Raw genomic sequence first — 15,349 nt, 5'->3', positions numbered from 1 at the left:
TAATAATTCTGCACATAGTGTAGATATATATCTCACAAAATGATACATGTTTGGACGCTACAGCTGAGCAAAAAGATTTGTACAACCTCAATTGACCATGGACGGTAGAGCAGAGCTTTGGGCACCTCCTCGGATTAGTAGACCCCGTAATCTCATTATGTTGAGGCTTGACACACAAGAAGTCGCCGGGGACTAATAATCATAGGATGCCGCAGGGAGTAGGATTTACGCCGGGCTCTGGTCCAGCGGTTATGGACTACCATTGTGGGTCCTGCAAATCTTTCAGCTCTTTTACGACACTGGGCATCTTCCAGTGTAGAGCAGGCTCGTTCCATAAGTGTGTATTTCATATAATTGACAGGTGATTTCACGGGTGCTCTGTCTATACATAGATTTGTCATTGTATGCAATATAACTGTAGCTCCGTATTCTGGTCACAGGAACCGTCCTTCGGAAATCCAAATCACGGTCCGTGGTCATGTAAACGTTGTTCCATGGAAAGCACAATAATGGTTCTCAGACAGCAGAGCTTGCTGAATGGGTGGGAAATTGGTTTATCCATTCTCGTAGAGAGGACAGAGCTATCCAAACACGTTCTCCATAACTGTACGGCAAGAAAAAGTGATTCGGAATGACCGAGGAAAATATACTAGTAACGAGGTAGAAAGACGCTCATGTCGACAGGACTCAAGGGTATCTCTACATGGAGCCCCCTAGAAATCTGGCAATATAACCCATGAAGATAGATTCAGAGGTTACCATGTGGAAGACTTTTCATAGTGGGGAAGAGATGTTTTCACACACTCTCGAACTTCTGGTGACACCTTAGAAGGATCTTCTCTGACTTCTTAGTGGGTGGTGGAGTGAGGTCAGAAGATTGCGGCGTCTGGTTACACGTACATCTGCGTTGGTTAGAACTGCTTCACCTTCCTATTAGCAGTTCAGGTTTTCCTTGCTCTGTTCTCACAAGTGTTTATCAGTCTTGTTTGCGTCCTGAAACTCTCTGTCCTGAGTTCATCACTTCCATCTGGTTTAAATATTCTTCTCTAAGCTTCAGTTGTTGCCAGTGATAGCTTGCAACTACCTGGCTTGGATCTGGAGGAGTGAGCTGAGAAAGTAGCAGGCGTTTGCAGTTGTTTCAGAAGATATCTGCATGTAGTTGGTTTGTGTGCGTGTCTCACAGTCTCTATTCCTATTTTGCCTGCCCCATCCTCTCCTTCCCCATTACCCACTCGATTAAGTGTTTTTGTATCATTGCGGTTTCCTTTTATCCATGTCTGTTTCCCCTCTGTCTTTATGTTGGAGCAGGACTAGCCTTCCTGCTGTCCTACTCACTAGTCAGGGTGGTACTTACGGTAAAACAGGGATACATGATTACCACACTGCCTAAAAGAACCCATCTAGGGACGGTAGGAAGCTCAGGGTCACGCAGGGCAAGTTTCAGGGATGCCCCTTTGTATCTTTCCCTAGTGGCAGAACTTTCTTCTCCTTCTGTGTCGCCGTGCACAGTCTTGCTTTAGGTAGAAATGTGATCGTTCTATCCTCGATGGAAAGATTGGGAGACATTGAATTACCATATCCAAGTCTTTTTGTATGCAGAGAAGGTAAGCTGCCATCCGAGGTATCCAGTAGCTTTAGAGTATGTGAACATCATGTTTTGACAGCACTTTTGTGACTCCATCAGAGGTTCAATCTGAACTCCTGAAAAATGGAATTTGTGTTTTCCGATGGATACATCAATTATCAAATAGAGTCCAAAATATGTTATTTTGGGTTAAGTTTGAAGGGTTTTCTTGGCCTTGAAGTTGACTAGCACTTTAACGTGGCCACATGTGTCGAGTAAGAGTCTGGAGAACACCAGAAATATTATTGATATTTCATTGGAAAGAAAGATTGATTTTTCTGGATGTTACCTCGTCCAAGATCCTTGGTTCTTAAATGGAATAAGCCGTTACCAAACTTGTCCAAGCTAGAAGGCTTCTCCGCTGACCCAGACTGTGTAGCCTCTCTTTGCAGCATCAGGATCAGACAAGCTTTAGAGCAGCGCTTGCAAGTTTACCAAAGAGCTTGTAAGCCCTGTGCTCACTGCATTGGAGAAGAACCACCTCTGATAGTCTGCAGAGGTGGATGGTAACCTAGACAATGAGCAATAACTTCCTCTGTTCTCGAGGAGGATTTTTAAAAAGAGGTAGATTGCCAGATTGCCTGATTTTACAAGCACTTTGCAATATTTACCATTAAAGATGAAACGACCCCTTTAACCCTCCGTCACATACAACTGATCTGACAGGCGCTTCTCTTTTACTTTCATTTCTCCTTCCTCACCAGATTGTGAGGAAACCCCCTCCCTCCAGGTAGTCTCCTGTCTCTTGAAGGTCTGTGAAACCTGATATCACAGTTGGATTTCAGAGCTTCAGGGGAGAGGATATAGCTGCACAGATCTCTCAGGCTCATTGTATGTGAATACGTCACATTCAGTAAGGTTGGTATTTTATGTTTTTATTCATCACAATAGTTTATTTAGCTTGTTTTATGAATGTATAGCACAAAATGTGAGGATATTTCATAGAAATAAGGGAGATTTTATAAAAGAAAGTGTGCTGCTCAGGCATATACAGTAGTTCCCTAACATATTCCTTCTCTTGCTTCAGATTATCTGCTGAAATGGAGAGGAAAATGTACAATTTATCCAAACAACTTGATGTTGAGGAAGTAACAAACATGCTGTTAGATGATAGAGACCTCTCACTGAATGAGGATTTAGGAGAGGAAAGTGAGATTGATTCTCATGATGAGGTGGAAGAATGTGTCCTGGATTCTGAAACAGAGCAAGATGGTGACAGTGGTGAGGATGAAGAAGTTGGATCATATTATATTGGAAAAGATAAAAATACTAAATGGAACAAGACGCCATTCCAGAAAAAACGTAGGGAACCTTTAAACATTATTACTCACCTTCCTGCAGTAATAGGAACTGCACGTAATGCAAAAACTGCAGTTGAATGCTGGAACAGTATATTTACAGATGACATTCTGGACTCTATTGTCACATATACCAACCAATATATAGACATTATAAAGGACAAGTACATCTGCAACAGAACCATCAAGCCCACAGATGAAATAGAACTGCGTGCTTTTTTTGGATTACTGTACCTTGCAGGAGCTTATAGGGCAAATAGACAAAGTTTGGAGGAACTTTGGGGTAAAGATGGGGATGGAGTTGAAAAATTTAGCCTTGTTATGTCCATAAACAGATTCAAGATTCTATTTCGTTGCCTTCGGTTTGACGACAGAACTACCCGAACCGAACGCAAAACACATGACAATTCGTGATATATTTCAAAGATTTGTTGTAAACTGTAAACAAAGTTATTACCCTGGAGAGAATCTCACTATTGACGAAATGCTCCCTGGTTTTCGTGGTAGATGTGCCTTTCGTCAATATATTCCATCAAAGCCAAACAAATATGGAATAAAAATTTATGCCCTTGTTGATGCCAGTAAGACCTACACTTACAACCTGGAAGTTTATGCAGGAAAACAACCAGAAGGTCCTTACTGTGTGAGCAACAAACCCATTGATGTTGTAAAAAGACTGGCTGAACCCTTATTTGGATCGGGTCGCAATATTACAGCTGACAATTGGTTTACAAGTTGTGATCTGATTGATTATCTGAAAATTCAGAAGCTGTCATATGTGGGAACTGTAAGAAAAAACAAAAGGGAATTGCTGCCACAGTTTGTAAGTGTGAAAGAGAGACAACAGTACAGCAGTATGTTTGCATTCCATAATGGAAAGGCTTTAGTTTCCTATGTACCACATGCCAAAAAAATCGTACTTCTTCTATCAACACTTCATGATGATGCTGCCATCGATCCTGGGACTGGGGCAGAAAAAAAAACGGAGATAATTACATTTTACAATGCCACCAAAGGGGGTATGGATACAGCAGATCAGATGTGCTCCACTTTCAACGTCAGCAGAAACATCAAACGCTGGCCAATGGTCATATTTTTTGCTATGTTGAATTTGGGTGGTATAAACATAGTAACATAGTTAGTAAGGCCGAAAAAAGACATTTGTCCATCCAGTTCAGCCTATATTCCATCATAATAAATCCCCAGATCTACGCCCTTCTACAGAACCTAATAATTGTATGATACAATATTGTTCTGCTCCAGGAAGACATCCAGGCCTCTCTTGAACCCCTCGACTGAGTTCGCCATCACCACCTCCTCAGGCAAGCAATTCCAGATTCTCACTGCCCTAACAGTAAAGAATCCTCTTCTATGTTGGTGGAAAAACCTTCTCTCCTCCAGACGCAAAGAATGCCCCCTTGTGCCCGTCACCTTCCTTGGTATAAACAGATCCTCAGCGAGATATTTGTATTGTCCCCTTATATACTTATACATGGTTATTAGATCGCCCCTCAGTCGTCTTTTTTCTAGACTAAATAATCCTAATTTCGCTAATCTATCTGGGTATTGTAGTTCTCCCATCCCCTTTATTAATTTTGTTGCCCTCCTTTGTACTCTCTCTAGTTCCATTATATCCTTCCTGAGCACCGGTGCCCAAAACTGGACACAGTACTCCATGTGCGGTCTAACTAGGGATTTGTACAGAGGCAGTATAATGCTCTCATCATGTGTATCCAGTGTGTGTATCATGTGTGAACCACTACGTAGACGATTGTATCTGAAAAAATTGGCCCATGAACTAGTACTTGGAGAGCTACGCAGGAGAAGCGTGAAAACAATCGGTATCCCCTCTCGCCTTCAAGTTCAGCTCAAAAGGTTCCGCCCAGAAGATGATGGTGAAAAGTCACCATCTGCACCACCTCACAAAAGAAGGAGATGCACCACCTGCCAAACGGAAAGCGGAACCAGAAGGCTTTCAAATTATGAATGTCTCAAATGTCATAAAGCAATTTGCCTGACACATGCAAAAATGGTGTGTAATTCTTGCTATTTGCTCTGCAAGTGTGACTTTTCTGGGGAAACCTCAGCATCTACTTCTGATTGAATATGTTTTTAATAGTACTTAAGGTACCTTAAAATTAAGTTTGTGTTCAAAAATTTTCTTTGTACATTTTTTTGAGAGAGTCGAACTGGGGACTATTTGGCGGGAGTTTTGAAAAGTTTGTATTTCATAGTTATTAGTTTTATGTTAAGTAAATGTTTTTTTTTGCAACTGATTATGTGTAGTCTCTTTTATTACATCCCTATGAAGGTCACTGATCACTTTTAGGCTATGTGCACACGTAGGAAATGTGGTGCAGAATTTTCTGCACTAAATCTGCATCTGCAGATTTGATGCAGTTTCTGTGCAGTTTCTGTGCAGTTTCTGTGCAGTTTCTGTGCAGTTTCTGTGCAGTTTCTGTGCAGTTTCTGTGCAGTACAATGTAAATCAATGTGAAAAGAAAAAAGCTGTGCACATGGTGCAGAAAAATCTGCTGCAGAACTGCACAAAAGAAGCGACGTGCACTTCTTTGAAATCTGCAGCGTTTCTGCGCAGATTTTTCTGCACCATGTGCACAGCTTTTTTCTTTTCACATTGATTTATATTGTACTGTAAATCACAGTGCAGTTCTGCAGCGTTTCTGCAGCAGAAAAATCTGCTGCAGTTCTGCACCAATTCTGCACTAAATCTGCATCGTGTGCACATACCCTTAGAGCACTGAAATTGCAAACATTAGATATTATAGGTATTTTTCCAGCAGGCGCCTGACAGGCACATTGTATGTGAACTCGTTAGTCCGAATATTGTATGTGACGGAGGGTTAAGCCCATGCCCAGCATTATCAATTATTATTTGTGGTACCTATAAGGAAAAAAGTTTTTCTGACTTCAAGGAACACAAGAAAAGGTGAATCACGGCAGGTACAAAAGTTGGGTTTCTTCTGGATAAACCTGGAGATCTCCTACTTCTTTCTCGGAGATGGACACTGGAAGCCGTCACCATTTATCGGAGACAGCTGTGCGTTTATTTCAGTATAAATAATATTTAGCTATTTCATAAAAACAGAAACATCTTAGATCAGAACAGAACGTACAACAAAGCTGAGCACTAGCTTCATGTATCTATAAGAAGAGCAAAAGTAGCGAAGCTCCTGCTGTTCATCCACAATGAAAATACAGCATTTTCTGAAGCCGGCGATGACCGAATCCTCATTCTCCTCTGCTCCAACTTGCACAATTGCTTTCAAGGAGGTTGATCGTTTTATTCTTCCATCTTAAAGACCCTTGACAGCCATGTTTAATCAAGTCTCTTTACCATGTAGGGCCCCTCTAGTTCATATCCAATTTTTCTGTAGTAGTTTCTGGTGCCAACACCTAGACGAGAACAAATGAGAAGTCAGGAACTTCAAAACTGTCAATGAGTTGTCAAGATCCTGTGTACAGAACTGGCGATAAATAAGCATCAAATACCCACCGTAGAGATTTATACTCACAACTTATCACAAATGTATCATTCATATGTAAATCGAATCTCAAAGAGCTGCAGTCACTGTGTACATCCTGTATTATACTCCAGAGCTGAACTCAATATTCTGCTGGTGCAGTCACTGTGTACATACATTACATTACTGATCATGAGTTACATCCTGTATTATACTCCAGAGCTGCACTCACTATTCTGCTGATGCAGTCACTGTGTACATACATTACATTACTGATCCTGAGTTACATCCTGTATTATACTCCAGAGCTGCACTCACTATTCTGCTGGTGCAGTCACTGTGTACGTTACATTAATGATCCTGAGTTACATCCTGTATTATACCCCAGAGCTGCACTCACTATTCTGCTGGTGCAGTCACTGTGTACATACATTACATTACTGATCCTGAGTTACCTCCTGTATTATACCCCAGAGCTGCACTCACTATTCTGCTGGCGGAGTCACTGTGTACATACATTACATTACTGATCCTGAGTTACATCATGTATTATACTCCAGAGCTGCACTCACTATTCTGCTGGTGCAGTCACTGTGTACATACATTACATTACTGATCCTGAGTTACATCCTGTATTATACCTATACCCCAGAGCTGCACTCACTATTCTGCTGGTGCAGTCACCGTGTACAAACATTACATTACTGATCCTGAGTTACATCCTGTATTATACCCCAGAGCTGCACTCACTATTCTGCTGGTGCAGTCACTGTGTACATACATTACATTACTGATCCTGAGCTACATCCTGTATTATACTCCAGAGCTGCACTCACTATTCTGCTGGTGCAGTCACTGTGTACGTTACATTAATGATCCTGAGTTACATCCTGTATTATACCCCAGAGCAGCACTCACAATTCTGCTGGTGCAGTCACTGTGTACATACATTACATTACTGATCCTGAGTTACCTCCTGTATTATACCCCAGAGCTGCACTCACTATTCTGCTGGCGGAGTCACTGTGTACATACATTACATTACTGATCCTGAGTTACATCATGTATTATACTCCAGAGCTGCACTCACTATTCTGCTGGTGCAGTCACTGTGTACATACATTACATTACTGATCCTGAGTTACATCCTGTATTATACCCCAGAGCTGCACTCACTATTCTGCTGGTGCAGTCACCGTGTACAAACATTACATTACTGATCCTGAGTTACATCCTGTATTATACCCCAGAGCTGCACTCACTATTCTGCTGGTGCAGTCACTGTGTACATACATTACATTACTGATCCTGAGTTACATCCTGTATTATACTCCAGAGCTTCACTCACTATTCTGCTGTGGAATCACTGTAGATGTTCTGTAGTTTACATGTTTGTACTGCTCTTGAGATGATCAGGTTTCATCCTGAACCATTCAGAGCTGCATGCAGAATTCTGCGGTTTGTGCTGGGCTTCTTCTACATTGCACAGTGGCAGATCACTACTTCAATGTGTCAGGGTGTCATTACTTTTACTCCCCCAGAGCTGTACGCCGCCAGCGGTTGGATGCAGGGATTTTACAGCCGAGCATGAAGGACACTGTGCAACTCAAGGGAGGGAACAAGAGTCACCAGCTGCCCCGTATGTCAGTCTACAATATAGCTCCACTTTATTACCCTACAAACAGCGCCACTCTTGTCCAGTGGCTGTGTCTGGTATTGCAGCAACCAAATAAATTGCGAGACAAAAGCAGAAAGCCTAGAGCGACACTGAAAAATAAGAAGATTTCTTTTCTCTGAAAGGCAGGAATTCCTAGTGCTCCGGTGTTTTTTTGGTAAATTACAGCATTAGAGATTTCTTAGACGAGAACACGGAACATAACTTGTAAAATGCAGAGGACGAGAATGGAAGTGAAGACCCCGATGTAATAAACGTAATTCCCACAATCACATGTATAATGCAGCGCGCTCTCCGCGCCACCACTTTGTGCCCATCATCGGGTAATGTAACGGAAGCGGCGGCTCGAGAGTCACCTTGAAGTTCCATTACAGCGTAAAAGCTCTCAGCTTCCAGTCTGAACAGCGTCCGTGGAAATTATCAGGTCTAGCTTCTATGTCCCTGCTTTGCTTGGGTTTTGGAGTTGATGCTTGAGTTGATGTTACCGTCAGATGCGACATCCGGGGGCAGCGAGGTCCCAGCGATGGAAATAGCAGCACTATCATTAGCGGGAACTTTGTAACTAATGTATATAGAATGCAACATGTACACAAAAGCTAGCCCGGAGATCAACTTGGCCACCAGCGCTGACGGGCCATAATAGTGGCCAGGCCACTTTTTCATGCTGCTGCCAACCAATCCAATGCCTGTGTAATGTGTGGACGAGCCGGGTCGTACAGAGAAGCTCTTCATTTTGACTTTGTGGTAAGTTCCGAATGCGGGAACCCCCGTCTATGATACTCGTATGCCCGAATAGGGGATGACCCTTAAAAAATAATCAGCAATCAGGACGGTATTAATTCACTCTTCCAGGACTTAGTTTAGTATTTTGCTGGAAGATGCAGCTACTTTTCTCGACCAGTTGCAGCTGCTAGTCTGCATGTGTCCAACTCTGGTCAAACTGTACAAACTGTCCCTTTAGTCACTGGTTTTGCTTTTCAATGAAAGGTTTGAGAAGCTCATCTCTAAAGGTGAAAAGAAGCTCTGCCAGTGTGGAAGATGCAGCTACCTTTTTAAGCCTGTTACAGCTGCTAGTCTGCATGTGTCAACCCCTGGTTTAACTGTACAATGTCCCTTCAGTCATGGAGTTCGCTATTCAATGAAAGGTTTGAGATGGTCATCTCTAATGGCGAAAAGAAGCTCTGCCTGTGTAGAAGATGCAGCTACCTTTTTAAGCCTGCTACAGCTGCTAGTCTGCATGTGTCAACCCCATGTCTAACTGTATAAACTGTCCATTCATTCATGGAGTTCACTCTTCAATGAAAGGTTTGAGAAGGTCATCTCTAATGGTGAAAAGAAGAATCTGCCTGTGTGGTAGATGCAGCTACTTTTCTCAGCCCATTGCAGCTGCTAGTCTGCATGTGTCCATCCCTGATCAAACTGTACAGACTGTCCCTTCATTCACCTAGTTAGCTCTTCAATAATATGTTTGAGAAGGAAAATGACTTTCCATATAACTATAAGGATAAAAGTATTACATGTAGTGTTTTTGCAGCATTTTTTCTACGACATAAAACATTGTATATTTACAGAACGAGCAAAGTGAACGAGGCTTTAAAAAAAATCATGTTTTTTTTCCCGTTTTTTTACCTGCTAGGTGTTTTAGGAGATCCACAGTATATCAATTCTTTGTGTTTTTCATACATACAAATTAATGGGAAAAAAGCAAGTAAAAATGTCAAAAAAACGCACACATAGCTGTTTTTTTCTGGAATGAGTAACATGAAAAAATGGTCATGTATCTGGTTTTGATCATTGACGAAACATCGATTAGAATCTGATCCAAAACGTATAGGCAAAAAATAAAGACCAATTTTCAAAGAGAAATCACTGACATCTGAACGAGGTCTAATGGTGTCAAGGACAATCTCTTCTTTCTCAATCATCTCAATATACCGACCTCCTACAAGAGAAGGAAAGGAAACCTCTCTCCGTAGCCTCTTCTGTCCTTCTCCAGCCACTTCGGACTGCTCGTAACTAGAGTTCAGTGAATATGTTCAGAAACGATCGCCGAATCCCAATTTGTACCGAATTTATGTTTGACGATGAGTTCTGAACAAATTCGCTCAACTCAAGTCCCACTGACTCCAACATTCGCCGGCGATCGTAATCCGAACCAAATTTTGCTAAATTCGCTCAACTCTACTCGTAACCTCATGAATGATGTTTCTCCAGAAGGTCCAGTCTAGAGGGCTTCATGACTTCCATGATTGCATCCATCATCATCTTCCTCTTCTGTTCCCTCTTATTTCCCATGATACTTTCACGATGATAAGTTATTTTTTTTAAATAACCTTTACAACATTCATGAGACCTTATTGTAAAAAAAATCAAAGTCTCATTTTCTTCATCCACTGTGGATTTTACACTCTGTGATGGGAAGTTAGGGGTCCGTGCGTAACTGGGTCACACGATGGTGATGATCTCGGTACATAAAGTCATGGATATTGCTGTGTGTATAGCCAAAGGCGCACTATGCTCAGCCTCCGAAAACGGGAATGTGTGTCATTCCTGCTGGGAAAGCCACATGACACTAATGAGACCCGGAGTAAACATGTCTCATCCCTCATGGCGTGGCGGCTGACGTTAGGTCCTCACAGTTTCCGTTTATGGCTTCATCCTTCTCCGAGTCCTCTGGATTCCGGAGTCTACAATCGGCTCTTTAAACTACAAAGTGTGAAATGACTTATTAGGATGTAATCAGCTCGGGAACGTCTCTGCTGACTGGGAAGTCAAGATTTTACATTTATGTACGAACAGTTAATTTTTTTCCCCCCGGAAGAACAAAAAAATTTCAATTTGGAGTTTGAGCCTTCACAAGCTTTCTTCTGCATTGTCCCCACTCTCCTGATCCACGAACACCTGACAAACAATTCTTCTATGGTCTACTTTCCTAAAGGATTAATTACATGAATAAATACATCGGGTAAAGACCAGAGGACTGAAATCTTCCTCCAAGAACGACCCGTGAAAAATGCCAATACACCATGGAGAACATCACACGCATGACTTCCGTTATGATGGAACCATCCTTCAAGATGAGATTACGAAAACCATTGTTTTATCATTTGTCTACAGTGAGATTAGGGAATGGGGGGGATTGTCCAAAAGTTACAGACCTTTAAATTGAATGCATCATTCTCTTGAAACAAGTCAGAGGAGAAGAAAGATGCAATGTGATGATCAATGGTGCGTGGTCTTCAGGCTTCGTCTAGACACCGGTGACAACCATAAGACATACATTAAAAATGTAAGGAAGACGCTTCCAACAGTCATTTGTGGCCTAGTTTATGTTATTTTTTTGGTTGTTTTTATTTCCATCTTATTTTTTCTTTAACCCCTTAACCATCATGGAGCGGATCCCCATATATAGAGCATGGTAGATACAATTAAAAGAAATGTGTGCCTCTGCTCACACGCTTTTGCTTCCATTGGCTCGCCGCAATGCAATTGCGAAGAACAAATGGAGTAACGTGGCACCTGTCATTGTCCTACCAGTACTCCTGAGAAGCTCAACCACAGGCTGAGCTCTATATACTATAAGTGATTAGACGATCACAGGTTCATGTACCCCGAGAAGACTAAAAAAAAAAAAAAATTAGTACAAAATTTTAAGAAAAAAAAATTTCACCCATTAAAAATAAAGAAAATTTTAAAAATAAAAATATAAACATATGTGCTATCGCCATATCTGAAAAAGCATGGACTACGAGAATATAAAATTGATTAAACCATACTGTAAAGCAGGGTAAACAAAAAAGGTTTGCCGCACAAAAAAATAAGCCTGCACAAACCTCCATCAATGGAAAAATAAAGATGTTGCGGAAAAGAAAAGGACTCAGAAACCAACTGCAACTACTTAAAAAGTTGCTAGATTTTTGCCCAACTTTGTCCCCTTGATGGAGAGATTTTATTTGTGGCTGGATTTTTTGTGCAAATTTAGCAACATTCTGAACTTTTGCACTTAACAAGGTGCAAAAAAGATTAAAAAGACAAAAAATAAAGAACATTTTTTAACCGCACAAGTTATTTTGAAGAATTTGGCACAAAACAAAAAAGTCAACGAATACCACGAGACTAACATGAAAAAAAATCGTTAGTGAGCTTCCAAGGGTGAAGGATCCGCACCCTGCCAAGATGGTTCTCCGATGGGATGGATATTCATAGGAAGACATGAATTTAGCTAAATACTTCAATCTATGTATATAATTGTCTAAGGGTCACTTCCGTCTGTCTGTCGGTCTACCACTGATATTCATTGGTCGCGGCCTCTGTCAGTCATGGAAATCCAAGTCGCTGATTGGTCGCGGCAAAACAGTCACGACCAATCAGCGACGGGCACAGTCCGGAAGAAAATGGCCGCTCCTTCCTCCCCGCAGTCAGTGCCCGCTTCGCACTCCCCTCCGGTCAGCGCTCACACAGGGTTAATGGCAGCGTTGACCGCGGTGTAACGCACTCGGTCAACGCTGCTATTAACCCTGTGTGACCAACTTTTTTACTATTCATCATTAATAAGTATATATATATATATATATATATATATATATATATATATATATGTGTATATATATATATATATATATATATATATATATATATATATACACACAAAAAAGTGTGAAACAACTGAAATTGTCTTATATTCTAGATTCTTCAAAGTAGCCACCTTTTGCTTTGATGATTGCTTTGCACACTCTTGGCATTCTCTTGATGACCTTCAAGAGGTAGTCACCGGGAATGGTCTTCCAACAATCTTGAAGGAGTTCCCAGAGATGCTTGGCGCTTGTTGGCCCTTTTGCCTTCACTCTGCGGTCCAGCTCACCCCAAACCATCTCGATTGGGTTCAGGTCTGGTGACTGTGGAGGCCAGGTCATCTGGCGTAGCCCCCCATCACTCTCCTTCTTGGCCAAATAGCCCGTACACAGCCTGGAGGTGTTTGGGGTCATTGTCCTGTTGAAAAATAAATGATGGTCCAACTAAACGCAAACCGGATGGAATAGCATGCCGCTGCAAGATGCTGTGGTAGCCATGCTGGTTCAGTATGCCTTCAATTGTGAATAAATCCCCAACAGTGTCACCAGCAAAGCCCCCCCCCCCCACACCATCACACCTCCTCCTCCATGCTTCACGGTGGGAACCAGGCATGTAAAGTCCATCCGTTCACCTTTTCTGCATCGCACAAAGACACGGTGGTTGGAACCAAAGATCTCAAATTTGGACTCATCAGACCAAAGCACAGATTTCCACTGGTCTAATGTCCATTCCTTGTGTTCTTTAGCCCAAACAAGTCTCTTCTGCTTGTTGCCTGTTCTTAGTAGTGGTTTCCTAGCAGCTATTGTACCATGAATGCCTGTTGCACAAAGTCTCCTATTAACAGTTGTTGTAGAGATGTGTCTGCTGCTAGAACTCTGTGTGGCATTGACCTGGTCTCTAATCTGAGCTGCTATTAACCTGCGATTTCTGAGGCTGGTGACTCAGATAAACTTATCCTCAGAAGCAGAGGTGACTCTTGGTCTTCCTTTCCTGGGGCGGTCCTCATGTGAGCCAGTTTCTTTGCAGCGCTTGATGGTTTTTGCCACTGCACTTGGGGACACTTTCAAAGTTTTCCCAATTTTTCGGACTGACTGACCTTCATTTCTTAATGATGGCCACTCATTTTCCTTTACTTAGCTGCTTTTTTCTTGCCATAATACAAATTCTAACAGTCTATTCAGTAGAACTATCAGCTGTGTATCCACCAGACTTCTGCACAACACAACTGATGGTCCTAACACCATTTATAAGGCAAGAAATCCCACTTATTAAACCTGACATACATACACACACACTGCTCAAAAGGGAACACTTAAACAAACAACAAAATATAACTCCAAGTAAACCAAACTTCTGTGAAATCAAACGGTCCACTTAGGAAGCAGCACTGATTGACAATCAATTTCACATGCTGTTGTGCAAATAGAATAGACAACAGATAGAAATTATTGGCAATTATCAAGACACCCTCAATAAAGGAGAGGTTCTGCAGGTGGGGACCACAGACCACATCTCAGTACCAATGCTTTCTGGCTGATGTTTTGGTCACTTTTGAATGTTGGTTGTGCTTTCACACTAGTGGTAGCATGAGACAAACTCTACAACCCACACAAGTGGCTCAGGTAGTGCAGCTCATCCAGGATGGCACATCAATGCGAGCTGTGGCAAGGCGGCTTGCTGTGTCTGTCAGCGTAGTGTCCAGAGGCTGGAGGCGCTACCAGGAGACAGTCCAGTCAGTACACCAGGAGATGTGGAGGGAGCTGTAGGAGGGCAACAACCCAGCAGCAGGACCGCTACCTCAGCCTTTGTGCAAGGAGGAACAGGAGGAGCACTGACAGAGCCCTGCAAAATGACCTCCAGCAGGCCACAAATGTACATGTGTCTGCACAAACAGTTAGAAACTGACTCCATGAGGATGATCTGAGTGCCCGACGTCCACAGATGGGGGTTGTGCTCACAGCCACCAGGCTGGCAAATTCACCACTGGCGCCCTGTGCTCTTCACAGATGAAAGTAGGTTCACACTGAGCACATGTGACAGACGTGACAGAGTCTGGAGACGCCGTGGAGAGTGATCTGCTGCCTGCAACATCCTTCAGCATGACCGGTTTGGCATTGGGTAAGTAATGGTGTGGGGTGGCATTTCTTTGGAGGGCCGCACAGTCCTCCATGTGCTCGCCAGAGGTAGACTGACTGCCATTAGGTACCGAGATGAGATCCTCAGACCCCTTGTGAGACCATATGCTGGTGCAGTTGGCCCTGGGTTTCTCCTAATGCAGGACAATTCCAGACCTCATGTGGCTGGAGTGTGTCAGCAGCTCCTGCAAGATGAAGGCATTGAAGCTATGGACTGGCCTGCCCATTCTCCAGACCTGAATCTGATTGAGCACATCTGGGACATCATGTCTCGCTCCATCCACCAACGTTACGTTGCAGCACAGACTGTCCAGGAGTTGGCGGATGCTTTAGTCCAGGTCTGGGAGAAGATCACTCTGGAGACCATCCGCCGCCTCATCTGGAGAATGCCCAAGTATTGTAGGGAGGTCATACAGGCACGTGGAGGCCACACACACTACTGAGCATCATTTCCTTGTCATGAGGCATTTCCACTGAAGTTGGATCAGCCTGTAATTTGATCTTCCACTTTGATTTTGAGCATCATTCCAACTCCAGACCTCCGTGGGATATGAATTGTGATT

General features: G+C 42.6%; 1 protein-coding gene across 1 annotated transcript in view; it reads right to left on the bottom strand.

The window, feature by feature from the left end:
- Positions 1-5,964: 5,964 nt before the first annotated feature.
- ELP3 (elongator acetyltransferase complex subunit 3) overlaps positions 5,965-15,349 on the bottom strand; it is a 167,097-nt gene continuing 157,712 nt past the window's right edge. The window contains exon 15 of the mRNA XM_069728398.1: positions 5,965-6,336. Coding sequence (XP_069584499.1) covers positions 6,260-6,336 — 77 coding nt within the window. The 3' untranslated portion in view covers positions 5,965-6,259. The remainder of the gene's footprint in view (positions 6,337-15,349) is intronic.

Source organism: Ranitomeya imitator, chromosome 5 (assembly GCF_032444005.1).
Source record: "Ranitomeya imitator isolate aRanImi1 chromosome 5, aRanImi1.pri, whole genome shotgun sequence".
NCBI lineage: Eukaryota > Metazoa > Chordata > Amphibia > Anura > Dendrobatidae > Ranitomeya > Ranitomeya imitator.
This window is presented reverse-complemented; position numbering and strand designations above follow the sequence as displayed.